General features: G+C 46.0%; 1 protein-coding gene across 5 annotated transcripts in view; it reads left to right on the forward strand.

The window, feature by feature from the left end:
* Positions 1-25527, forward strand: part of LDLRAD3 (low density lipoprotein receptor class A domain containing 3) — a gene marked incomplete at both ends in the record, with an annotated part of 266525 nt that overhangs the window by 97802 nt on the left and 143196 nt on the right. The window contains one exon of one of the 5 annotated variants that reach the window (XM_080695906.1): positions 24646-24652. The exons of the other annotated variants lie outside the window; for them this stretch is intronic. Within the exon in view, the coding sequence (XP_080552032.1) occupies positions 24646-24652 (7 nt within the window). The remainder of the gene's footprint in view (positions 1-24645; positions 24653-25527) is intronic. 5 annotated transcript variants of the gene reach the window in all.

Raw genomic sequence — 25527 nt, forward strand, 5'->3', positions numbered from 1 at the left:
AGTATCATGGTTCAACGACAGCCTCAGCTACTTAGTTAGGCCCTTTGCAACTCAGTGAGACCCTGTTTCAAAATAAAGAATAAAAAATAGGGCTGGGGTTGTAGCTCGGAGGTAGAATGCCCCTGGGTTTCACCCCAGTACCGCAAAAAAAAAAAAAAAAAAATCTCTTACTATTTCAAACTGTTGCTTAAGCATGCCTTCCCATTGATCCAGGGTGATGGCAGAATTCCATAAGATGGGTCAAAAGGGCGGGTTTGGAATAATGGCCTAGAAGTGTAAAAGGGAAGACACAGGCTTTCTTTCCTTTTTGGTATCGTCCTCATAGTGGCCTCTAGGTGGCGCTACGTGTAATGTTTTCTTTGAAACCTGGTTCTACGGAGCAAGCAAAAAAAGTAAGGGAAATTCAGGATTCTGAGTTAGCATCTTTTCCAATCTCTAACAGGCATCCAGCTATTTCACCAAGGCACCTAATTCTTGGGTCCACATGCAGAATGCTCCTGGAAATCAGGAAGATTTCACAGGCTGGATACAGCTTACTTCTTCCTTTCATAGGCTGCTCTGTCTTTTGTTGATAATAACAACTGATACGCTGTGTCCGCTGAAGGCGACCTGTTAATGAATTGTGGGGTTCCCTTCAGCTATGGCGGGGTATAGCTCTCCCCTTCAGATGTGGGCAAGACAGAAATGTCACAAAACCATTGTTTGGGGTTGAATTGTGCCCCTGCCAAATTCCAGTGTTGAAATCCTAACCCCTGGTACCTTAGAAGATGGCCTTGTTTGGAGAAGGGGCTCTATAGGGATGGTCAAGTTAAAATGAGGTCGGTAGAGTGGGCCTTAAACCAGTATGACTGACGTTCTTTTAAGAACGGGTCACACAGACGCGGTTATAGAGGAACGATGCTGTAAAGGCACAGGGACAACGTGGCCCCCTGTAAACCCAGGAGAGAGGCCCAGATCTTGCCTCCGCAGCCCTTGGAAGGAGCCAGCTCTGCTGATGATTTGATTTTGGACTTCTGTGCTCCAGAATTATGAGATAATAAATCTTTGCTGTTTAAACCACCCAGTTTGTGGTGGTGGTTATAGCCACTCTGGTAAATTCATACAGCCCTGTCCCACTACTGTTGTATTTCAGAACTGTCACATAGTGAGTGACGTTTGTCTTACACTGTGTAACAGGATGATTTTCACAGATGTCCTGCTCCGTTTCCCCTCTTTAACAATTTGAAAGGAAGAATCTTACTGGAACGGGGTGAATTATGTCTCCCTGCAGCATGTTGGAGTCCTGACTCCCAATATCTCAGAACGTGGCCTTATTTGGAAACGGGGGTACTCAGATGTAGTTGGTTAAGATGAGGATGTTCTGGAGCAGGGCGAGCCCTTAATTCAATTTGAACGGTGTCCTCATGAGAAGATAACGTGGAGCTATGAGGGGAGAACATCCTGTGAAGCAGGGACAGAGTGGGAGGGCAGGCGTCCGTGCTGCTGCCAGAAACTAAGAAGGGGCGGGGAACGGTCCCACCCCATGTCTCACGGACCGGGGCCCACAGATGTCTGGCCTCCACAACTGTGGGAGCCACATTCTGCAGCTGTGAGCCACTCGGCTTATAGGACTTTGTAATGGCAGCCACTTCCCATCCAAGAACCACCAGACCATCTGGCTCCTGTGAGCCAGGAACCTTGGCCTTTCTTCACTACGCTGCTGTGCTGTGCAGCTTCTCAGGAACAGTCCACTCCCTGCTTCTGCTCCAGCTTCCAGCTTGTCATGGGAGTGAAGTGCCCCTCTTTCTGCAGGTCTTGGTTCTCACTGGCAAGGAATGCCAAAGCTCTCTGAAGGAGGTGCGCCTTAGGAAACTAATCTGGCTCTTAGGAGAGTCTAGAGATTATCGTGGTGACTGAACACCAGGTCCATCAAACACTTCTGAATGAAAAGACACCCTTTCCCAGCACTCCCCGTCTGGAGGAAACCCAAAACCCCAGGGAATTCACCTGTGTGTTGCTTCTTTTCTAATTTAAACATTATACTTATTGTTTTTAAATGTCTCAAATAATCCTGGACACCCCCCGGCTCCCCCACCTCAGTCCTTCACTTAATTTCTTCCATCTTTAGCTCAATATCAAGACTGTAAGACCAGTAGCTTTGGGGGCCAGACTCTGCTGGATTCTCCGAGCCTTGCCTTATGACTTCCGAGGCCCTGGGCACTGATTAACCTTCCTCTGAACCTACTGTCTCATGTATAAAGTGGGATCACAACAGCACCTACTACTCCAGGGGTATTTAAAACATTTAATAATGGTCAGTCCAGACCAGACACATATTAGGAAGGAGCTGATCTTGCACCACAGGTATTGTTTCCTGGGACAAATAGCATGAAGGTCAGCTCCACGCATTCTGAATGAGCCAGTGCACGAGAGGTCGGGGGCTGGGAAAAACGCTCCGTAGACTCTGCTAACTGATGCAGGTCCCTGAAGCCCAGTATGCAAGTGATGGCCCTGCCCAGTGGGATGCTAGCAGCTGGAGCCTAGCCACCCTTTCTCTTCTCCCTGCTCAGTGTGCCTTCCTCCCAACAGAAATCCCTTGTTTGCTGGGCTAATATGGCCTTATCACTTGAGAGAGTCTTGAACACACAGTCCTGAGCACTTGTGAAACCTCCTCAGGATCACAGCTCCAGAGAGCCGGCCTGATAGACACTGAGCTGGAGCAGGGGAGGAGACAAATATTTGGGGGCCTGGTGTGGGCCAGGCTCTTGAGACCACAGGGAAGGAAGCCCAGAGATGCCTCTTCTGGGGTCCCTTCTCCCTTAATGAACTTACCGTCTCCCCACCCGCCAGGCTGTTCTCAGCTCTCCTGGAGCACATGCCAATAACCACCTCCGTGGGCCTCAGTGGTGGCGGTCTGCCTTGTCACCTACAGGTGTTTTCAGCCTTTGTAAATGGAGAATCCCTTCCACCCTTACTACACTGGCCCGAAATCATTCCCTGTGGCCCCCGCCATGGGTCTAGAACTTGTAGAGGTAACTGTTTTCTGGATTGCCTCGTTCCATCCCAGATGTGTGCTTCAGGCCCCGGGGCCCCTGGCGAGGGACACTTTGAGTTTGGACACTGGAATCATTGATTTCCAGGTAGGCACCTGATGGTATCTGTATATGGACCATTCCAGGTTGCCAGGCCAAGGTTGGCTTAATACCAAGATGGCTGTATGCAGACTTTCTAAAAGGTCCAAGTAGAGTGTATGTGTGTGTGTGTGATTGAGGCTTAAACTCAGGGGTGCTCTACCTCTGAGCTACACTACTATCCCTTTTTTGTTGTTGTTGTTTTGAAACAGAGTTTCACTAGGTTGCTGAGAGTCTCTGTGTTGCTGAGGCCAGCCTTGAACCTGTGATTCTCCTTTCTCAGCCTACCAAGTACTGAGATTACAGGTATGGACCACCACATCTATTTAAAAATTTTTGTTTTAGATGCCAGCAATTTGGTGCTAGGAGAGAAAGACCAAGTGCTCTGAAACTCTAAGAGCGTATCAGTTTCTTAGAGCTACTGTAACAAAAGGCCACAGACTGGATGGTGTAACAACAGAAAGGCATTCTCCTGTGGTTCTGGAGACTAGATGCCCCAGATTCAGTGTACGCAGGGCGCACTCCCCCAGAAGCTCTAGGGAAGGGCCCTTCTCATATTCTCCTGGCGGCTGCTGGTGCTCCTGTGTTCTCTGCCCTGGGAATCCTCACTGTAATTCCTGTCCCCCTTGTCCACCCTTCCTCTTCCTTCTAAGGACACAGGTCATTGGATAAAGCCCACCCTGCTCTCGCATGACCCCATCTTGACTGGATTATGTCTTCAAAGACCCTATTTCTAAAAGGTCCCAGGGCACGATTCACCCTCATGCTCCAGGTAGACGTGGAGGAGGTAGAGCATTGGTGGACAGTGCTGCCACAGGCTGTGACCTTTGCCCGTGCCCAGCTCCTGGAGGAACCTGTGCTGGGAGGCTTCTTGCTGTGTGTACTTGGGGTATTTCCTTGTTTATTTGTTTTGCCCCCCACTTGCCCTCTCTTCCTTTTTTTTAAAATCAGTACTAGGGATTATACCTAATAATGCTTTATTTCCAAGCTACACTCCCAGCCTTTTTTTTTAAACAAGGGCTTGCTGAGTTGTTGGGGTTGGCCTCGAACCCACAATCCTCCTGTCTCAGCCTCCCAAGTACTGAGATTACAAGCATGTGCCATCCTAGCCCACTAAAGATGCACCTTTCCTCAGTGCTTGCTGATGGGCTATGGAAACATGAGGTCCTAGTTTATCTGGTAGAACTTTTTACTCTTAGTTGTATATAAAACAGCAGCATGCTTTTTGCCATTGGTGGCATCTTGGAATCCATGATATACGGTCATTTTCTCTGATTCACTAGCAAGTAATGTTTCAACCAAGGGCGCTGAACATTTTCAAACATGCACAAGGTGCATCTTTTCCTGTGGGCGCCACGCTAGCAGAGTTGGAGGCAGGGTGCACAGTGGGAGGAACTGGCTCTGAGGCCACACTTCCCACATGGATCCAATCCTGGCTCCATCCCTTGGGTGCTGAGTGACCTGGGTAGGGCATTTCCCCCTCAGTTTCCTCCTAATGCCAGTGGGACTTTAGGGAGGACTGAGTGAGCCAAAACCTTGAAAACCCTTCCAGCTGCAGCGGCATGTAGCTCTCAATGAACACTCTGTACTTTTCTTGGCCTGGAGTTATCATTCTGGTTTCAGCCTCAGGTCTGCCGCTGGCTGGCCGCTTCCCTTCATGGTGCCTCCGTTTCTTCATTTGCGAAAGGGGAGTAGGCATGAGAAGGGAGCGTGAGAAGGCACATGAAGGTGCCGGTGCTTGGCACCTCATTGGCACTTTATAAAATATACTCGCCCATATTCTCTTTCTCCAGGGGTGCACTGTGCCCTGCAAGGGGGGAGGTTCTCCAGGTTGCCAGCGGACTTTGATCCAGGCTCCTTTGGGCATCAAAGGTAGGCTGGATAATCCTTCAAGGATTCTGTTTTCCTATAGGTTGTCTAAGCCAAGGATGGTGGGCAGCCCTATTTCAGCAACACTGCGGATGTTCAGGGTGGTCGCATATTCCTCAAAGGCAGCATCTCTCCTCCCCTGCACCATTTGTGGAAGATGCTACCCTGGTATTTGGTGATGCTGGTTCTGCAGTGTGGGGTATAGGTCAGCCCTGGATGGGGAATGCCGCACCAATCTCAGTGCTCTCGGGGTTTCCTTGGCACCACCACAGAGGAATAATACTCTCTTCCAGGGGCCCTCGTGGCCCCTCCCATGGAACTAGGACAGAAGACCCCAGACGCTGGCTGGGGAAGAAGTTGAGTCAAGTCTCTGGAGGTGGGGCTTCCTGGAGCCTAGAGAAAAACCAGAGGCACTTACTCTGATCTTGTGTCTTCCTAGAAAAGAGCAACTCCTTTATTTCCTAAGTCACTAAATCTCCCAATTCTTAAAAAGTCTATTTTTGTTATTATTTTGTCACATGTCCTTGCTGGTGCCATTCTGCCCTGGTTCCGGTGATGCCTGAGAGGCTTGGACAGCATCCACCAGAATCCCACCGAGCCCGCGCCTGCCCCCTCCATCCCTCCTGGGTGGCAGCTGGAGTCAGGGCCCTGCCACTGCTGTCTGGAAACTACCAATTTAAACGCCAAGCATGTCACCAGCCAAGAACTTAGTGGCATGGAGTCATCTTAGTGTCATCTTTTAAGTCACGTCTCTGCACACATATCAGCCTCACTCCGCCTGGCTGATCGTCTTCCCCACACAGAGTGGGATCAGTTGTTCCCACACCCTGTGTGCTGCAGAGAGGACCTTACAGCAACTGCTCCTAGCTGGGGGCTGGTCCGTGTTCCTGTGTTTCAGGAATAAGCATGGCTGGGTCCACCTGGGCCTCTGTCTTTCCGGCACGCTTACACTGCCAGGACTTGGCTGTCACTGCAAGATGTAGTCAGTGGTAACAGGCTCGGTAATTGCTAATAAAATTTAAATGGCTGCAAAATCACAGAACATCAAAAAAAATTGTTTCCTGGCACATCCAGGCAAATCTTGCTGATCCAAGTTAGGCTTCGACTGTGCTTGTCTTTTTATTTTTATTATTTTTTTTAATGCAGACTTGCATTTTCATCGGCAACACAGCTCGGGTGCAATTGCTTAATTTTTTTAAAAAAATCCGGAGACATATGAGGAAGTATTAATTACAAAAAGAGGATGTGAAGCATTCCTATAATGCAGACTCAAGACCAGAGAGATTCTTTTGCTTGTAGCACCCGAAGACTGGTTTTCTGAAAGTGTTATGCAGAGGGGGGTGGAGGCAGAGTATCTCGGGGGTCAAAAGGTAACGGTGTACCCCCTTTTAGGAAGCATTTCAGGAAACAGTGTGGGAAGGTCTTAGGTGTAAAAGGCTGTCGTGTTTTGTAGAGCCAGTGGTTGGGAGGGCAGGGACTGAAATGGGTCTCATGTAGATATTCTGTGTTCTCTAGCACGGCAGAGCGTCTAGTTGATTCCAACTTAACATACAGTGTCTGACTCCCTGAGAAAGGCGCCACTTGCATGTAGCTGTGTTGTTTATTTCTGTCACCCATGCCCTTTATTTTGGGAGCCGACAGCCAGTATCCTAGATTTTCAGTGGGACTAAAATACATAGGGTCTGAAAACTGCCATATCTCCCGCTGTCTCTTGGCAGGTGTTTCTCCAGTTTTTTGGGTGCTAGCTCTAAAGCCCAAGATATTTATTGACCTCCAGAGGGGGAGGTGAGAAAATAGAGCTGAGTGTTTTTTTCTTTGGAGGAAAAAATGAGGGAGCCATCTGGTTGCCTTTCTAAGTTGCTTAGAGCTGAGAGAGGGAGCTTCAAGGACGGATTAGAGCCAGGTGTGTAATTACAGGTAGGAATACAGGTTCAAAGCTAGCCTCAGCAACTTAGAGAGACTCTGTTTCAAAAAATAAAAATGGCTGGGGGTGTAGCTCAGAAGTGAAATGCCCCTGGGTTCAATCCCCAATACCTAATAATAATAATAATAACAACAACAATAATAAAAATAATAATCAGGCTAGAGCTAGAGGAGGGGGCGGTCATGGAGAGGAGGTGTCTATAATCTGTTTTCCCTTGGCTGTTTTGAACATTTTGGCCAGTCAGAAATGACCCTGGAGCAGGACCTGCATTTGTCCTGAGCCACCATTACTCTTCGGTGTGTTCTGACACCTGGTCCGAAGTCGCTGAGCCTGGCACTGCCTGCTCCCTGTGCTCACACCACACACTCACGTGACAGGCAGCCTGGTGGACAGCCCAGGGAAGCTGTCAGGTGTCAGGAAGCAGGTGGTCTTGATGTGGGACGTGTTGGTGTCTGCTGCTTGGTGTCTGTCATTAAAATCCAAACTAAGGTCTCTCCAGGTCTGGGTGTGGGGGGCTCTGGCCGGTCTGTGCTGTTTCTTAGCCCGTTCAGGGGGTAGGACAAAGTGCCATAGGCTACGCAGCTTCCATAATAGAAACCTATTTCTTCCAGTTCTGGAGGCTGAAGTTCAGGCTGCCCGCACGGATGCGTGGTGGGGCTACCCTCATGGCAGCATGGTAGGGCTGCCACTGTCTCTTCACTTGGCTGAAAGCAGAGCTCTCTGATCCTATCACAAAGGTCTCCACCCTTACCTCCTAATCATCCCCCGGGGAATCAGGGATTGGATGCATGAATTTGGACATACTCTGTCACTGCAAGGTGGAAGAACTTTCTTGAAAAGCAAAAGCCTATCTTCCATCCTGAGGACAAAGGGAGGAAGGAGAGTTTGTTCCTGGGCTGGTGAAGAAGAAGAGGAGAGATTGCCAGAGGTACTTAGAGAAGCATATGGTGGGTTGAGTATGTGGAGCCTCCTTAGCCGGCTCCTGGCTGTGTGACCTGGAACAAGTAACTCAGCCTCTCTGTATCTCTCTTGTCACATCTGTAAGACAGGATCAAAACAATTCCTACCTCACAGGCTTATGCAGATAAAGTGACTCTTAGAGAAATGCCGGTCACCAGTAAGCAGTCCAAGCCATGATGAAACAGGCTTAAATGCCTGCTCTTCTGACAGTCACCAGCCCAACCGCAATGACACGGCGGGTATACCTCCCGAATGAATGGACATACACTATAGTGTTATCCTGTTGGCTCAGAGAAAAGGAGAAACAAAATAAATTGTCCTTGAGTTTTCTCCCCTGAATAATAACAGAACAAAGGTCTAAGCTGTTCCCCACCTGGGGCTCCCCTGCACTTAGTGATGGCCCCAGCTGGTTTATCAGGTCACCTGTTTCACCTGCGAACGGAGACTTGGGGATGAGTCAAAGCCTTTTGCAGCAGAATCCTCAAAAAGAGTGGGGCCCGGAGATCTGCATCCGCACAGGCAGCCCAGCGGCGCCCGCTGCACCCTGAGCCCTTGGTCCTGTGGAGAGGCAAGTCCTGCATCGCAGGCATCTGTCCCCGTGGCCATAGCGGGGATTCCCAGCAGCAACCCTTTGGACGCAACCCCGTGGGTAAGAGCATCCTGGCCAAGTTGCTGGCCCAGAAGCCAACAGTGCTGAGCAGACAGTGCCGAGTAACGGGGTGGCAGCTGGATGCGGCAAGCGCTTTGTTTTGGTTTCAAGGTTCCGTCACGGTATTATCTCCTAAAGAAATCGGATGGCTCCCAGGTGCTTGCATCGCGAGGCCCCAGGAGAGAAAATGACTTTATCTGAGCCAGAAATGAAATTCTCAGCAAGAGGTGCCTGGCCTTTGGCGATTTCAACAAGTAATGCCAACAAGATGATATCCCCGTTGACAGTGGGCCTCTCGGGGAGATGGGCTAATGGGTGGTGGTTCTTTTCTAACTTCTTACTGTTTTTTCACGGAGGGCAGTGTGTGGATTGCCTGAGAGTGCATTAGCCTGGCCCAGGCTGGCCTGCGTTTGTCCTGGTTCCTCTGCATGCTCGGCACATCATTTAATTCGCCTGTGCCTCATTTTCCTCATCTGTGAAATGGGAAAATGATAAGATAATACCTATCTCATAGAATTTAATGAGAATTTAACATTTATATCTGCTAAGTATTTACAATAGCCTTTACTTACCACTCAAGAAGAATTAAGCATTAGTACTAATAGTATCATTATCATTCTTAAGTATATACAATTGTTAGTCCTTGGATAACAAAGAAAATTAAAGTATAATGAGAAAGGGCACCCATATCCTAGAACTGACTGTGTGAAGGATTTTGGCAGAGACTCAAAAAGTCCAGTATATTGTCCCCCCCCTCCCTGCCCTGGGCACACCGGAACGATATTGGGGAAATAGTAGCTTTAGGCACAATTGGAGGATGTTAAATAAAAATAAGAGGTGGTGGGCTGGGCATAACGGTCTATGCCTGTAAGCCTAGTAATTGGATTGCAAGGAGACAGGAGGATCATAGGTTCTAAGCCAGCCCCAGCAACTTAGGCCTTTAGCAACTTAGTGAGATCCTGTTTCAAAAAAACATAAAATAAAAAGGGCTGGGGGTGTGGCTCAGAGATAGAACACCTCTGGGTTTAATCCCCAGTACTTCTAAAAAATGGGGAGGGACAATAGAAAAGCCCAGGGGTATGCTGAGTAATTTTATTATCTGAAAAGAGGCGGGAGACCAATAGGTTTGGGAATCTGTGGCCTGGAACATCTGTCCCAAGGGCCAGCTGGGCTTTCCTGGGATCGAGCCCTCTGATCTGGGGCTTGAGTTTTGGTGTCTGCATAGTGGGGAAGGATTCCTATCAGGGTTTTCAAGCCATTCCTTTAGGATGGCCAGGGGTTGGTGCCACAGAGGGAGAGGAGAGAGTGCACTGAGGGCTTTGGGCTGGGGCCCTTTCCCTGCTGAAAGCAAAGCAGCTACAAGTCTGTTTTTTAAAAAAATCCTCACTGGGCTTTGCATATGGTTTTGTTTTTTCTAAGGGTTCCGTGGTAATCAGAGAAAGGGATTGATTCTCGCTGGGCCTGCTCCCTAAGCAGCCTTTTATTTTCTTTCTTTAATCTCTCCTTGACATCTGTAGTGCCAAAGTCAGTGCCCTAATTGTCCTTTTCCAGAACAGAGCTCCCTTCCAGGCCTCATAGCACAGGAACACTCGGGAATTTATTTCTTATAATGAGCCCAAATCTGCTCTGAGGGTAGCAGCGGGGCATCGTGGGTGCTAACGAGCTCCCCGTTCTTAGCAGCCTTTGGGCTCCTGATGAGTTCATGTCCCCGCTTCACTCACCACTGAGCGCCTGACAGCAGTGGTCCCTCTCCCTGTTTGAGGGATGAAAATGAGGCCCAACGTGTGGATGTCAGTGTTAGGTGCTGTGGGCAGCAGCAGCCCGGCCACTAGTCTGGTAATCAGAGGGACTGGTGAACATCTCCCAGAATTCTCTTCCTGAGAATGCTAGGAGACCGTGCCCATAGGAGACGGAGCCTTTACATGACTGTAGAGGTGCACTGGAAACGTACTATGAGCGGCTCTCTTTCCAGGGAGTCACCGTAAAGCTAGCAGTTAATTATACCCAAGCAAGGGGCTGGGTGGGGCTCTTGTAGGGGCCACTAGTTCTGCCTGCTTTCCTTTGGAGTGAACGGCGAATTTCAGAAGAAAACAGATTCCATGTGTTGTATAATCACATTCTGCTGCAAACCAAACTCTGGCACATGTGCATGACGATGCAAATAACGCAGCTACGGAACACGCGTTCCCTGGGCTCTCGATTTCGTGTTCTAGGTTTGCGCCAGGTTCCCCCCCACCCCTGTTTTCTGCATCTCAAAAATATTTTGTTTTTCACTTCAGACGGTGGGAGTGCAAAGGCAGATTTGTGTCATCGCTTACTTTGTTAATTCTGCCAGACTTTATCTCCTGCCGATCAACAGTCCTCCTTGAAGTCTTATATTTAAGGCTGGCCATGAGGGATATTACAGACTAGGAGTATCCTGTTTACCCTATGGTTGACATGAGTAAAACCAAACCAAAACAAACAACTTAAATAAAAGTCGGGAATGGTGGCACACTGGTACTTGGGAGGCTAAGACGGGAGGATCGCAGGTTCGTGGCCAGCCTCAGCTACTTGTGAGGCCCTCTGCAACTCAGTGAGACCCTGTTTCAAATAAAAGAATAAAAATTGAGTCAGGGGTATAGCCCAGAAGTAGAATGCCCTGAGTTCAATCCCCACTACTTGAAAACAAAACAAAAAGAACAATAATGATGTGGTACCTCTGTGAGGGAATCCGGGGGCAGCTGGTGTGCCTCGGCTGAGCAGGAGAGGGGAGCAGGCTGTTTGTTTTCTTCATCCTGCGTGGAATATAGAGCATGGGCTTTTGCTTTTCTGGGCCTTTCTTTATCTCCAGGAAGATACCTGCCCTTCAGCATCTTCCAGGACATACTTTTAATTTACAGGATTGGCATCACTCTGTTCACTCTGTCTTGGGCTTCTCAGGTTGTGGAATTACAGATGTACCAAGCAGCTGCTGCTTAATAAGAATGTGCATGGATGAAGGGTGGGTGGGTGGATGTGACTTTTATAGGTGGATGAATGGATGGGAGTGGGTGAATGAATGGATAGGTGGATGGATGGATAGGTAGATGGATGGATAAGTGGGTGGATGGGTGGGTGGATGGATGGATGGATGGATGGATGGATGGATGGGATGAGTAGCAAGATGAATAGATGGGTAGGTGAGTGGATGGATGATAGGTATAGGGATGGTGGATGAATGGAAGGATGGATGGATAAGTGATGAAAGGATATGTTAATGGATAGTGGATACATGGAGAGTGGATACATGTGTTTTCATAAGTAGATAGGTGGAGGTGGGTAGATGGATGGATGGATGGATGGATGGATGGGTAGATGGATGGATGTGGTTTGCATAGGTAGATAAATGGAGGGGGTGAGTGGATGGATGGATGGGTAGATGGAAGGATGAATAGATGGGTAGGTAGTTCATGGATAGGTAGATGGATGGGTGGATGAATGGAAGGATGGATGGACAAGTCATGAATGGATATGTTAATGGATAGATGAGTGGATGCATATCTTTTCATAAGTAGATGGGTCGAGGTGGGTGGATGGGTGGATGGATGGATGAATTTGGTTTGTATAGGTGGATGCATGGAGGGGGTGAGTGGATGGATGGATGGATGGATGGATGGATGGATGGATGGATAGATGGGTAGGTAAGTTCGTGGATAGGTCGATGGATGGATAGATGAATAGAAGGAAAAATGGATAAGTGATGAATGGGTATGTTACTGAATGAGTGGGTGGATGGATGGATAGATCCACGGATCAGTGGATAAAGACAGAGACCTCTTGCTCTGCATCCACATCCCCTCCCAGAAATGTTTCCTCCCTTTCTCTCCAGGTTAGATCAGTGCCTCTTTTCTCTGCTTCTGTAGCACTGCCCTTCCCTACCTTTGACTGGTAAACAAACATTAAAAGGCTGCAGGCATCATCTTTCAAGCAATATTAGCAGTTTCAGGTCAGGCAGGAAAGGGCCTGCATGTACCCAGCTCAATAATGTCCCCACACCATATGACATCAGTGCCTGGCACATGGGGATGCTCAGGACACATTTGTTGAAGGAATAAATGAAAGAACAATGGCTGTTTACAAGGACTTGAAGGGGCAAATCATTGCTGGCTTTCTTGTGCCCCCTCCCTCCGCACCACTCTCTCAGAGCCGGTTTTTGCTTACCAAGGCTCCAGATGGGATTGCTAAACTGGAATAGGATTCCTCCCACTCACCACACACACACACACACACACACACACACACACACACACACACACACACACGCACACACACATCCGCACACACACACGCGTGTGCACACACACAGTCATGCACAGTCGCACCCTCACTCAGGACTTTTAAGAGTAGCCTGATTGTTTTTGCTTTAACACTCTGTCCTCATATCCTCCCTTTCCACCTCCCCCACTTCCTGCTTGTTAATTAGTTATTCTTCTGCAAGTAAATATTCTTCCTGGCTCTCCCCCCCGCCCCCTTTGGGTCTTAAGTGGTATAAATCAAGGAGCTCCTCTCCCTCCCTGTCTCTCCCAGGTGCGTAGACACCTGTTATCATGGGCTCCTATCCTCTCAGCCTGATGTTTTGCTCAAAGACAGAGGCAGGAGCTAATGAGGGCCTTTTGTGCTCAGGAACACTGGGCCCCCTGTAGCATCGGCGACTTCTGCACTTAGTTCCAGGCTTGTGGGGACGCTCACAGTGTTCAGCTCAGCCCAGGAGAGCGGCGACAGCACGGCCAGCCCAGAAGAGCAGGCCTCCCCAGCTCAGCAGTTGTCTGCATGGCCTTGTCCATGTGCAGGGGAGGAACTGGTGCACTAAGAGGTGCTTCCCTGCTTCTTAGCGTAGTTTTGTTGCAAAAAACTAACTCTTGCCAAAGGTGGGCACTCTAGCTTCTGTAGGCCTTGGTTTACCCATTTGTAAAGTGACTTGGTCATCTCCAAGCATCCTGAAAACTATAGACATCTCTAGTTATTTCAATGGAATGTACTCTTCCTTGTGAAAATATAGAATGGCTTTCTGGCACAGAGTCCTATATAATTTAGGAATAACCTACATAATAGGTTATGTATTATAGTAAAAATAACCCTACCGAACCCCACAAATGGGTCTAAGTAGGTATGGGGTTTTGCAAAATGGTAAGAACCTAAGTAAGCATGTAGCAGGCTCAGATTGCCTGGCTTTGAACATTGCTGAAACAGGCCCTTTTAGAAACCCCGTTATTCAGGCAGAGAACTGAGGCTTAAAGAAGTAAGCTGCTGAGGCTCTTGGGTGGCAGAGCTGGGTTCGTGTGTGTGTGTGTGTGTGTGTGTGTGTGTGTGTGTGTGTGTGTTACTGAGGGTGGAACCCAGGGACCTTCTACCTCCGAGCTACACTACTCCCGGACCTATTTTATATTTTATTTGGAAGCAGGGTCTCACTGAGTGGCTGAGAGCCTCATTAATTAGTGGAGGCTGGCTTCGAACCTGTGCGATCCTCCTGTCTCAGCCTCCCCAGTACTGGGATTACAAGCTTGTGCCACCATGCCTGGCTTCAGAGCAGGATTCTGAAGGCAGTGGGGTCTGGCTGGAGTGAGCCCTGAACTGCTCTGCTGCCCCCTGCAGGCAAGTGCATGGCACAGCAAACTCAAAAGGAGTAGGTTTTCCAGTGTGGGAGATCCTATGGATTGTCCTATGCAATGCTTTCCTCTTTTTGGGGAAAAAAAAAAAAAAAAAAAGGCTTGCATTTTATGCATCTGAAATCATGCCTGACTTTTCTCCTCAGCCCTGGAGGGTGCTTCAGGGCTTGAAACATCAGAACCTCTATGGAAGTTTCTTTCAGGGACCTTTTAGTGTCTCCTACAAAACCAGCAATAGGCACATGTGAGTATGTGGTGCCTGAAACGTCTAGCAGGTGCCTGGTCCCTCATCCCCAGGACCCTCCCTGCATTGTGGTCTGTAGCCTCTCAGACTTGCTGTGCACTCAGAAGGCACAGGTGTGTGTGTGTGTGTGGGGGGCATGGTCAAGTTCAGATCCTGACTCAGCAGGGGCAGGGCACAGCTGATTTTTAGCTAAGCCCAGGGGTTTTTCCTCACTGTTGGTCTGAAGTCCACACTTCTAGCCTCAGGGTCAAGAGTCCTTGTTTTCCAGCGTTGAGCTGCCTGTCACAGTGACCTGGGGTCCTCAAGTAAGCAGCTTCCCAGGACCTTCCTGGGACAGTCCCAGACGGTGGGCCACTGTAGGTGTTCCAGGCACCACACTTTGAGAAACACTGCCCTGCTCTATTACTGGCGTCTGTGACCATTAGGGATTGAGGCCAAAGTGGAAGGTTAGTTCCTGGACCTGGGGGTGCCAGGGGCTCACGCGTGCTCTGCTTCCCTGGGTGAGTCTGATCCATGCTGAGGTTGGGACACTCTTGCTGCAATGGCCGTTGTTTTATCTCTCTACCCATAGTCTCTCCCCTGGTTCCAAACTGTCCCTCACACCAGAGTCCTGCCAGCTCACTCTCTTGCCCTTTCTCCCTGTTGTAGCCCTAGTATGACTCCTGTGCCCTCCACAGCCTGCCTTTTGCTTCCATCATGGAAGTGAATTTGCTCTAGGGAAGGTCCAGGAGTTCCCTAATTTTCTGATCCAGCAGGTGTTGAAATCACGCTTACTTGACCTTCGAGCCCCACTGGACACGGTAGACCATGTCCTCCTCTTTCCTCCTTTGCTCTCTGGGGTTTGGGTTTTGCCTATTCCCAGAGGCCCTCTATCATGAATCACCCCACCACCACCTGGCACTCTCTCCAGCCACCCTGCTGCCCTTCTCTGTACCAGGTTCTTTGCAGGTTCTTGGGATGTTCTCTCTGCCTAGGCCCCTCTCCCCTTGCTGGGATGGTGTTTTCTTGTCTTTTATATCTTACTATAACTGTTTCTTCCTGAGATGTTCTTCACTGCTCAAGTTAGCCATCTGGTCACTCGCTTTCACATCTCCCTGCAAGACTGGATAACTGTTGCAACTGCTGGTTGTTAATTTTTTTTTAATTCTCTTCCCATTAGAATTCTATGAGAACAAGAGCTCTCTTGCTTTGTGCAAGACTTTGTCCTCCTCCCATCCCCAACTCAGAAGAAAATGCCTAGCACATAGCCAGTTATCAATGAACAGCGAATCCTCCTCTAAATGCTTTAATTTAGCCTCCACAATTGTGATGTGGGAACCATGAGGAAACTGGGGTAGTTATATATAACATTTGGAGACCACATAGCTAGAAAGTGGCAGAGCTGAGATTTGAATTTGAGTGGACTGAGCCCAGAGCTGACACGCTCTTTCCTTCCACCGCACGGCTTGTTGAAGGAGTGAACATGGAGTGCAGATTAGGGGCTCACACCCATCCTTGCCGAAGATGCTCATGGTATATCTCATTATAGGACTGGGATTTAGTGTGAGCTAAGTTCAAATTCTTAACTGACTCACATTTTGTAATTTACACTTGTGTCTCTGGATTATAGCCAGGGTTCTGGATGCTTCTCTCCTGCCTTACTTCTGCTTATGTTTTCTTTATTGTGTTGGTCACCAGAAAACCTGGACTAAAATTTGAAGCCCTAGCTAGGTATGGTGGCACATGCTTGTAATCCTGGCTACTTGAGAAGCCGAGATAGCAGGATCACCAATTTGAGGGCAATCTTTGTAACTTAGTGCGACCCTGTCTCAAAAAAACTTTTAAAATAAGGAACTGGGAATATAGCTCAATGGTAGAACACCCTGGGTTCAATCCCTAATTCCAGAAAGGGGAGGAGGGTAGAGTCCTGATGCTAGGAATCATAGAATACATTATGGGATTCATTTCATCTACTACCCCTTTACTTCTGGGTTTCCCCATAACCTCCTGTTTTCCTAATTTCTAAATGATTGCTTTTCCTAAGCCAACTAAAAAAAATTATGAAAGTAAATTATGAATTTATAAGAAGTGTGTGTGTGTGTGTGTGTGTGTGTGTGTGTGTGTGTGTGTGTAAAGTGTGTCCCTGGGCACTTAATTTCTTGGATCCTCGATGCCCTCTGTCTGAGTTGGAAATCATTCTTGCTCCGCTGTGTTTTGGTGGCGCGTAAGTGGGTAAAGTCCATGAAGGCCCCAGGGTACACAGTGACCATTTAGTAAACGTCAGTGGTTTCTCCTTTGCCCTCACTTAGAGGTGGAGGGAACCTGGCACTTGCTCCTGGCCCAGTGGAGGTGGTGGAAGGTGGTTTAATATGTCTTACTGAGCCACTCCTCCACGCAACTAACTAGTAAGCTCCATTACAAAGACCCACAGCAAATGACTGGCTGTCATCTTGCCCTGTCTCTGGTGGCAATTTTGACTACAGTAAATTGGTTTTTGAGCAGAAGAATAATATTAGGTTTCATAAGTCGAAAAGACTCCACCACTGTGCAGGGGATTTGCACATAGAGCTCAGCCCAACACATAGAAAGCATTACCAGAAAGAAAATGAATCAGACCCACAGAAACTTTCATTACCATGGCAACTGGGTTTTTGGCCAGTCCCTCTTCGGCTGGATTATCATACAGTAGTGAGGAATATTGACTGTTATGTCTCAATGGCTTATTAGCTCTTAAAATGCCCCAGTTTACATACTAATTGTTACCGGATCAACTAATCCTATTTTAAGATGATCTATCGCCTTTTCCTGATACTAAGCCACATTGGGAGATTTTCATAAAATAGAAACCATTGGTTACATTAATTTAAGCCCTCAGCCCTTGCTGTTGCCAGGTATGTTCTCATTTAATCCTCACAGTCACTTGTAAGGTCCATTTCATCAGCCCATTTTACAGATGAAGACGTAAAGCCCAAGGCATTTAGGTAGCTTCCTCAAGAACATGGTTCTGGTAAGGAGTTTGGATCCAGGTCTGCCTGATTCCTAACACTATTCTTTTTTTTTTTTTTTTTTTTTTTTGCGGGTCTGGGGGTGGAATCCAGGGGCATTCGACCTCAGAGCTACACCTCCTGCCCTATTTTTTATTCTTTATTTTGAAACCGGGTCTCACTGAGTTGCAGAGGGCCTCACTAAGTATTGAAGCTGTCCACGAACCGCGATCCTCCAGGTCTCAGCCTCCCGATATTCTTAACTATTAAGTTACTTTTTTTCTTTAGATCATAGAAGGGGGCAGGGAAGAGGACTGTTGCTCTTCCCTTAGGTTGGGATTTTTCATTCTCACAACAGTTGTAGGTAAGTCTTTGTTCAGGCGCTGTCCTGTGGCTGGAGGGTGCTTCGCAGCATCCCTGGTTTGCCCATTGGATGTAAGTAGACAATTTGTCCATCCCCACCCTGTCACTGCCACATGTCACCTGGGGAGCAAACCAGAAGATCGGGGAGGAGTTTGCTGACTTTAATATCTTCCTGGAAAAGAGCACCTCTTCCTTTCTGGTGTCACCAGTCTCCTTAGATCACAGGAGTTCCCATCAAGTTTTTATTTTTTATTGGTGCATTATATTCATACATCATATTGGGGTAAAAAACTTGTGTGTACATACATGTACACATCACTGATTTAACCCCTACCCAATTCCCACCCCATTCCCTCCCCGTCCCTCCCTCCCTTGCTCGGCTTAGTGGTTGACTTCGATATGTTTAAGTACATTGTGGGTTTTAGCGATTCTCCTCTTCCTCCCTCCTTTCTCCTCCTTTAGGTTGTCTTGTTTGCTCCTCTGTAGGATTTCTACTTAGTTATATCTGCTATTTGCACAGTCATCACCACTGTTGCCTTTAGCACATTTTCATCATCCCTAGAACACACCCGGCACCCCATGGCTCCTCCCCTCCCCCAGTCTCTGGGAACCATGCACTTACATTTGGTTCTGTGGACTTGCCCTTTCCTGTTTTATAACCAAGTAATATCCTATTGTATGGAATACAAGGGGCCCACGTTTATTCTTTTGCATATGAATTTCCTGTTGTTCCAGCCATTATTTGAAAAGGTTATCCTTCCCCTCTGTGAATTTTCTTGACACTTGTCAAAAGTCAATTAACTGTAAAAGACTCCCAGTATTATTTTGTTGACCTCCGTGTTTACCATTATGCCAATACCTCACTATCTTGATCACTCTAGCTTTTTGCAGTACAATTTGAAATAAAAAAGTGTTAGTCTTCCAACTGTGTCCTTTTTAAATGTGATTTTGGCTGTTCTTGCAGTTTCTTGCATTTCCATGTGAATTTAGGATCCGTTTGTCAGTTTCTGCAAGTGAGCTAGCTGAGATTTTTATAGGGATCGCACTGAATTTGTAGACCCATTTAGGATCATTGCCATTTTACCAATTTAAGTCTTCCATGAATGTGAGATGTCTTTCTGCTTACTGAAGTCATTAGTTTCTTTCAATGATGTGTTGTAGATTTCTGTGTACCTGGCTTGCATTTCTTTTGTTAAATCTGTTCCAAAATGTTTTATTCTTTTTGATAATATCATAAATGGAGTTGTTTTCTTATTTTCATTTTTGGTTTGTTGGTTTCTAAGTGTATAGAAAAACAACTGATTTTAGTTATATATTTTTTTGGTATATGGACATTTTACCTCTGAGCTACACCCCAACCCTTTTTATTTTTTGTTTTGAAATAGGACCTCCCTAGGTTGCTGAGTCTCTTGTTACTTGCTGAGGCTATCCTTGAACCTACAATCCTCCTGTGTTAGTCTCTTCAGTACTGGGATTACAGGTATGCACTAACACACCCAGTTGTTTTTGATATATTCCTCTTGCATCCTGCAACCTTTCTGGACTTATTTGTTAGTTCCAATATTGCTTTTTGTGGGTTGAAGATCTTCTTTAACCACATAGGCATTTACAGCTATAAATTTCCCTCTCAGGAGGGATTTGTGTCCCATAAGTTTTGGTATATTGTGTTTTTGTTTTCATTCATCTCAAAGTATTTTCTAATTTTATTTGTGCTTTCTTCTTCGACCCATGAATTATTGAAGAGTGTGTTATTTAATATCCACATATTCTTGAAATTCACAAATTCCCTTCTGTTATTTATTTCTAGCTTCATTCCACGGTGGTCAGAGAACATACATTACACAATTTCATTCCTTCTAAATGTATTGAGATTCGTTTTATGGCCTAACATTTGTTCTGTCCTGGAGAATATTTCACGTATGCTTGAGCAGAATGTGTATTCTGTTCTTACTGTGTGAGTACTATAGAGGCATCTGTTAGGTCTAGTTTGTTTATGGCTTTGTTCATGCCTCCTGTTTCCTTGTTGATCTTTAGCCCAGTTCTATCCATTAATGAAAATATTGAAGTCTCCAACTATTATCATTTGCTTGTTTCTCCCTTCATTTCTCTGCTTTGATTCTAGGTGAAGGATTAACCATTTTACCATAAAAGTCCTACTTTGTCTCTAGGAACATTTTGCTTTTTGTTTTGTCTGGTATTAGTATGGCCACCCCAGCTCTATTGGCTCTGAATTTCCAGTCAGTCTTATTAAGATCCCCCAGACTATATGAACCCACGATTGCGAGTCCCTGCTTTTCTAGGATGTTAGAAGTTGAGGATCTCTGTTTTATCTTTAAGGGATGGCCGTGGGACCATCTGCTCCCTATGGGTGGTGTTGAAGGCATAGTAGAAACTTCTGAAAACCTTGGTAAAAACCTTTCCTGGGGCAAGATGTGCGGTGGATTAAAGTTCTGTTTTCCTGGAAGAGATCTTTTCAGATTATATCATGACAGTCAGAGAATGTTCTCTTGCGTAATCCATCGGAGCTGCTGGAAGAGCTTCCCCTTCCCTCGCTGTGCCCCTTGGACACTTACCCTGTGTGTGGAAGTCCCTGTTCCTCTGGGTACCGCAGTGGCTTTATTCTCACACCCCAGGCCTTTCTCCAGTGCCTTGCGGGCCGTGGAGTGGTGGTCATAGAGGCAAGCTGAGCTCCAGGGTCCTGCTGGCTAGGTGGATTGTGTGAAGGATCCCGGGTAACCCATCCAGAGGCAATCCCAGAGAGCTCATTGGAACCCAGCTTCCTCTTCACGAGTGTGAAGGTGGAGAATATGCACAGAAATGAGGCTGTTTGCAGAAGGAAAACCTTCAAGTTGTCCGAGGGCCAGGGGGCCAGGAAAGGGTGGGAGCTCTGAAAAAGAAAAATCTTTTTTTTGCAAGATGGCCCTTATTGGGGGAATGGAAAACATCTAGAATATATTCTTCTCTACTTGAATGTATTAAAATATTAAAACTATCTTTGATCCTCCCTTTTTTCCCTTCCTTCCTTCCTTCCTTCCTTCCTTCCTTCCTTCCTTCCTTCCTTCCTTCCTTCCACAGTACTGGGGTTGGACCCAGGGACTCACACATTCCAGGCAAGTGTTGTACGTCTGAACTACATCTTCCGTCTTCTTTTCTTTTTTCTCCCTCCACCTTTCATGGAGTTGGAGATGCCTTTATTGAAGTGCTCCTTAAGGTGGAAACTATTCTGTTATATCCACATCTTTGTTCCCACATCTGTTCTTAATCCCAGGGATTCAGATACACTGTCAGGAAGTTTTTCCACCAAGTAGTGAAAAGACTCTAGAGGTTAAATGATCTGATCCACATTTATTTATTATCTTTTTTGATCCTCCCTCAAGATTTGTTTGTAGAAGCACCGGTTGGGAATGTCTTTGTTCCCTGCTTATAGTCTCTGGAATTTTCACTCCAAAATATATGTACACAAACATACCCTCGTGTACGTAAGTGTGTGTATCATAAATAGCCAAAATAAATACCTCCCCCAATCCCCTTTGGGTCACAATTTCCTGATTCCAAGCTTGCCTGGCTCTTTTGCCTATTTTTGATTGTCAATAATAATATCATTTAAAGGGTAATGATGGCCACTTTAAATTCTCTTATAATCCATGATGCCTTTTTCTCCTGAAAGCCTCAAAAATATTGTAGACCTGTCTCTCTTCAGTTTCTTCAGGGATTCTAGGAAGATGTGGAAAATATTTCTTAAGCTTACATGACTTATAATATCATTGTGAGTCCATAACATTTTTCTTCATAACAAAACAAACCTGACACATCACTTTTCTTGATAAAGATGTCTGCTGGCTCCCAGGATAAGTTCAAACTCCTTTCTGCCTGCCTGCCAGGCTTACCTTCTGCCACATCCTCTGAGTTCCAAGTACTCTTACTTCTCCAAAATCTCTGTACAGGCCATTACCAGACTCTACTCTCAGCTTTTGTTCATGACATTCCTCTTGCCTGGATTGCCCTTCCCTTTTCATCGACATGCACCTAATGATTTTTCATACCCAACTGAAATAGCACTGCTTTATGAAGCACTGTCAGGGTTCTCCAGGCTGAGGGAGTTATACCTGCTTTGGTGAACAAAAGCTGGTTTTGAATCCTTTTGTACTCTAACCATTTTCTACTTTAAGAAATTACAGTTTTATTATTAATTAATTTATTTATTTATTTTTGGTAATGGGGATTGAACCTAGCTTGGAACCTAGCATAGTCTACCTCCGAGCTAGATCCCTAGCCCTATTTTATTTTACTATTTTTATCTTGAAACAGGATCTCACTGCATTGCTGAGGGTCTTGCTAACTTGTTGAGACTGACCTTAAACCTGTGATCCTCCTTTCTCAGACTCCCAAGTCCTGGGAATACAAGAGTGCACCAACGTGCCTGGCCTATTTCCCACCTATCAACTAAGCATCCATTGCTGGGTGTAAACTGAAAATAATAATAGTTGATAATGTGTTATACTATGTAACATAGAACACAAAATATTGGTGAAATACTATTTTATTACATGATTTATAGGAATATCAAATAATAGTGGCTGATATGGAATATATATATATATAACAATAACTAATATAGTACTCTCCATCGTAGCTAATACTGTGTTCCAGAGAAAGTTCTTGACAGTTATTATGTTGTCTCATTTAGTCCCCACAACATCTGAGTGAAGGACATCTCCATGTCCTGATGAGGAGATTGAGGTGTAGGAAGACTAAATCACTTAGCATAAATCATCCAGCTGCTGAGTGGTAAAGCCAGATTAGAACCCAGGCAGGCTGACGTCCTGATGGCTAATGTCTACTCGGCGAGTATAGCACCATCACAGCTTATTGCTGTCATCTTATGATTGTCTCTTTCTTCTTCTTGGCCAGGTGTTGCTTAGCTGGGTGCAGTCATCTTATGATTGTCTCTTTCTTCTTCTTGGCCAGGTGTTGCTTAGCTGGGGACTTCTTGCTAGTGGAAATTATATATTTTCTTGCAACCCCCATACTTGGTGTATGTGTGACGTACAATATTTCCACTCCAGACTTGGGAGCCAGCTCTCCATGTGAAGAAAGGCAGCTTGTAGAGCTGTGAACCATGTCAGGAGGGAGGCCTTATTGCATCCTCACTAGATCTGCTGCATTCTCTACATGCAAAACCTCACTTGATTTTTACACAAACTGATGAGATCGGTGCTGTCTTTATCCCGCTGTTTTTTGTTTTTTTTTTGGTGGTACTGGGGTTCCTGGAAACCCTTCTACCTTCGGGCTACACTCCCAGATCTAATATATATTTATACATTTTTTTAAAATTTGGAAACAGGGTCTCTTAAGCCAGCGAGGCTGCTTTCAAACCTGCTCGATCCTCCTGTCTCCTCTTCCCAAGCGTGGGGATTACAAGCATGACCACCATGCCCGGGTTTTATCCCACTTTTACAAAAGGGTCCACTGAAGCCAAGAGAGGCCTTGTCCAAGGTCTCAGCTATAAAGTGGTGGAACTGGGATGCAAATACAGACCTCAGACCCTTGAACCCGGCTGACCTCTTAGCCCCAGGCTACAGACCTATTTTAAGCATCTAAGGGATGTTTGGAAAGAATTTTCTATTAGCAAAATTTCCAGAAAAGCTGTTTGAATCCCATGCCTCCTTTCTTTCTTTATATTCCAGTTACCTTTTGTCTGTTGCCCTTTTGCTCCCCAGTGTGTATGCCTCAAACAGCCCATGTGTTATTTTAGGGAGAAATAATGCATTGCCATATCTGATCAATAAGACTCGGAGTCTCCTCCAGTAGGCCTGTGGAGTTGAACTCTTGCAACAACCAGAGGGCTCTTTGCTCAAGCAACAAAGAATTTGCACAGACTTGAATTCCAGGAATGGATTTGCCTTTCTGGGCTGTTTTGTCATTTGCTTGGGATCACAACAGAAGCACTCTTCTCTGTCCTTAAACTTCTTTGAGAACCCAGGAAGGTTGCTTTTTAAAGGTTCATTATTTTTTGTAAATCTCTCTTTTCTTTCTTGCCCCCAACCATGAAATCACTTTTTAACTTTTTAAAAGGGACTACAGTTTGACTTTTAAAAAAAAATGAGCTAGGGGACTGTTTATAGTAGCAATTTCAGATCCATTGCTTTTTTGTGTGTGTGTGGCAAAGTTTTTAGTCAATGAAGGCTGCATGGGCGTATTCACCTTGGGAGGTGTGTATATTGATTTAAATTGTATGAAATTTACAAGTTGGCTCTTTCCTAACTTCTACTTTTGTATAACACCTATTCTAGTAACTTTAGACTGAGCTGGGTTGCAACTAGTTCAGAGCACTTTTCTTTGTGGGAAATAGGGTATTAAATGTTTTTGTTTGCAGAGTCCTAAGGTGCCTCAGGGTGTCACATGGCCAGAGACATGAAACCCACACATCAGTGTCTCTTTTATTCTCTCCATCTTCTTATAAAGCTACCAGATTTCAATCCTGGGCCCCCATGCTGATGACCTTGTTTAATCCTAATCACCTTCTAATGGCTTCACCTTTCCATTCCACAGTTGGATTAAATTTCCAACTCACAATGAGATTAAATCTCAACACATGAATACTTAGAGGACGCACTGAAACCATATCCAAACTTGCAAGGGTGTTCATAAACCATTCATTGAAATCCTTGGTTGTGCTGAATAAAAATGCAGATTCCAGCCTGCAATCCCAGTACTTGGGAGGCTGAGACAGAAAAATTGCAGATTCAAAGCTAGCCCTACCAACTTAATAGGACCCTGTTTTAAAAAATAAGAAAGTAGCCCAGCATGGTGATGAATTCCTATATTCCCAGTACTTGGCAGGCTGAGACAGGTGGATTGCAGGTTCATAGCCAGCTTTAGCAACTTAGCAAGACCCTGTTTCCAAATAAAAAATAAATATAGCTGGGGATATAGTTTGGAGGTAGAATACCTCTGAGTTCAATCCAATACTACAAAATGAATGAATGGATGAATGTGCTGGGGGTGTGGCTCAAAGGCAGAATGCCCTAGGTTCAATCCCCAGTGCCAAAACAAAAACCAAAAAATGCAGATCACCTCAGGGAAGAGGCCCCAAAACTTTCATTTTCAGAAGCATTTTGAAGATTCTGTTGCAGGTGGATGAAAACTGAGATTCTTCTAGGGAAGAAGCCAGAACCCACATCATCAGAAGCATCCTGGGATATTTGGTTGCAGCTGGATTACTAGCTTGCTTTTTGTAAAACAGAAAATTCTGGAGAGCCCTGGCAGGTAGGGTAGCCCCAGGAGGGGAACCTGCCCTTGGCCAGCACCCTTAGACAAAGATTGATGTGCAGCCCTGGACATTAACTCAAGGAGTATATCCCAGAAGCAGGGATGCTCTGTATTAGCCTGCATTAGTGCAACCCAAAGAAACCAGTTCTAGCAAAGATTGATGCCCTGTACCTAGTGCAAGTTTAGAAAGATAAAAAGAAGAGTCATGGTTTCCTTGACCAGACAGGAGTATCCCCTATTTTGCAGAATAATGAAATACACAGATGTTAAAATAAAATAAGACAGAAATGGATGGGAAATTACGGGGCATGGAAGCAGTTATAGACCAGCTTAACAAAAGTGCAGAATACCTTTGTGTTGCTCTTAGCCTTTATACTTCTAGAAAGAATCATCACAGGTGGGAGAGAATTAATCAGCCCCTCTTGCATATTTCTGGACTGGCTCTTCTACCATCTATGGCCAAAAGAAAGTTCCAGTTCCTCAGGAAAGAGGCAGACCATGATCAGCAGATACCGCAATGTGAAATTTACATGTCCTCTATCCTAG

This window comes from Muscardinus avellanarius, assembly GCF_963383645.1.
Source record: "Muscardinus avellanarius genome assembly, chromosome: 1".
Taxonomy (NCBI): Eukaryota; Metazoa; Chordata; class Mammalia; order Rodentia; family Gliridae; genus Muscardinus; species Muscardinus avellanarius.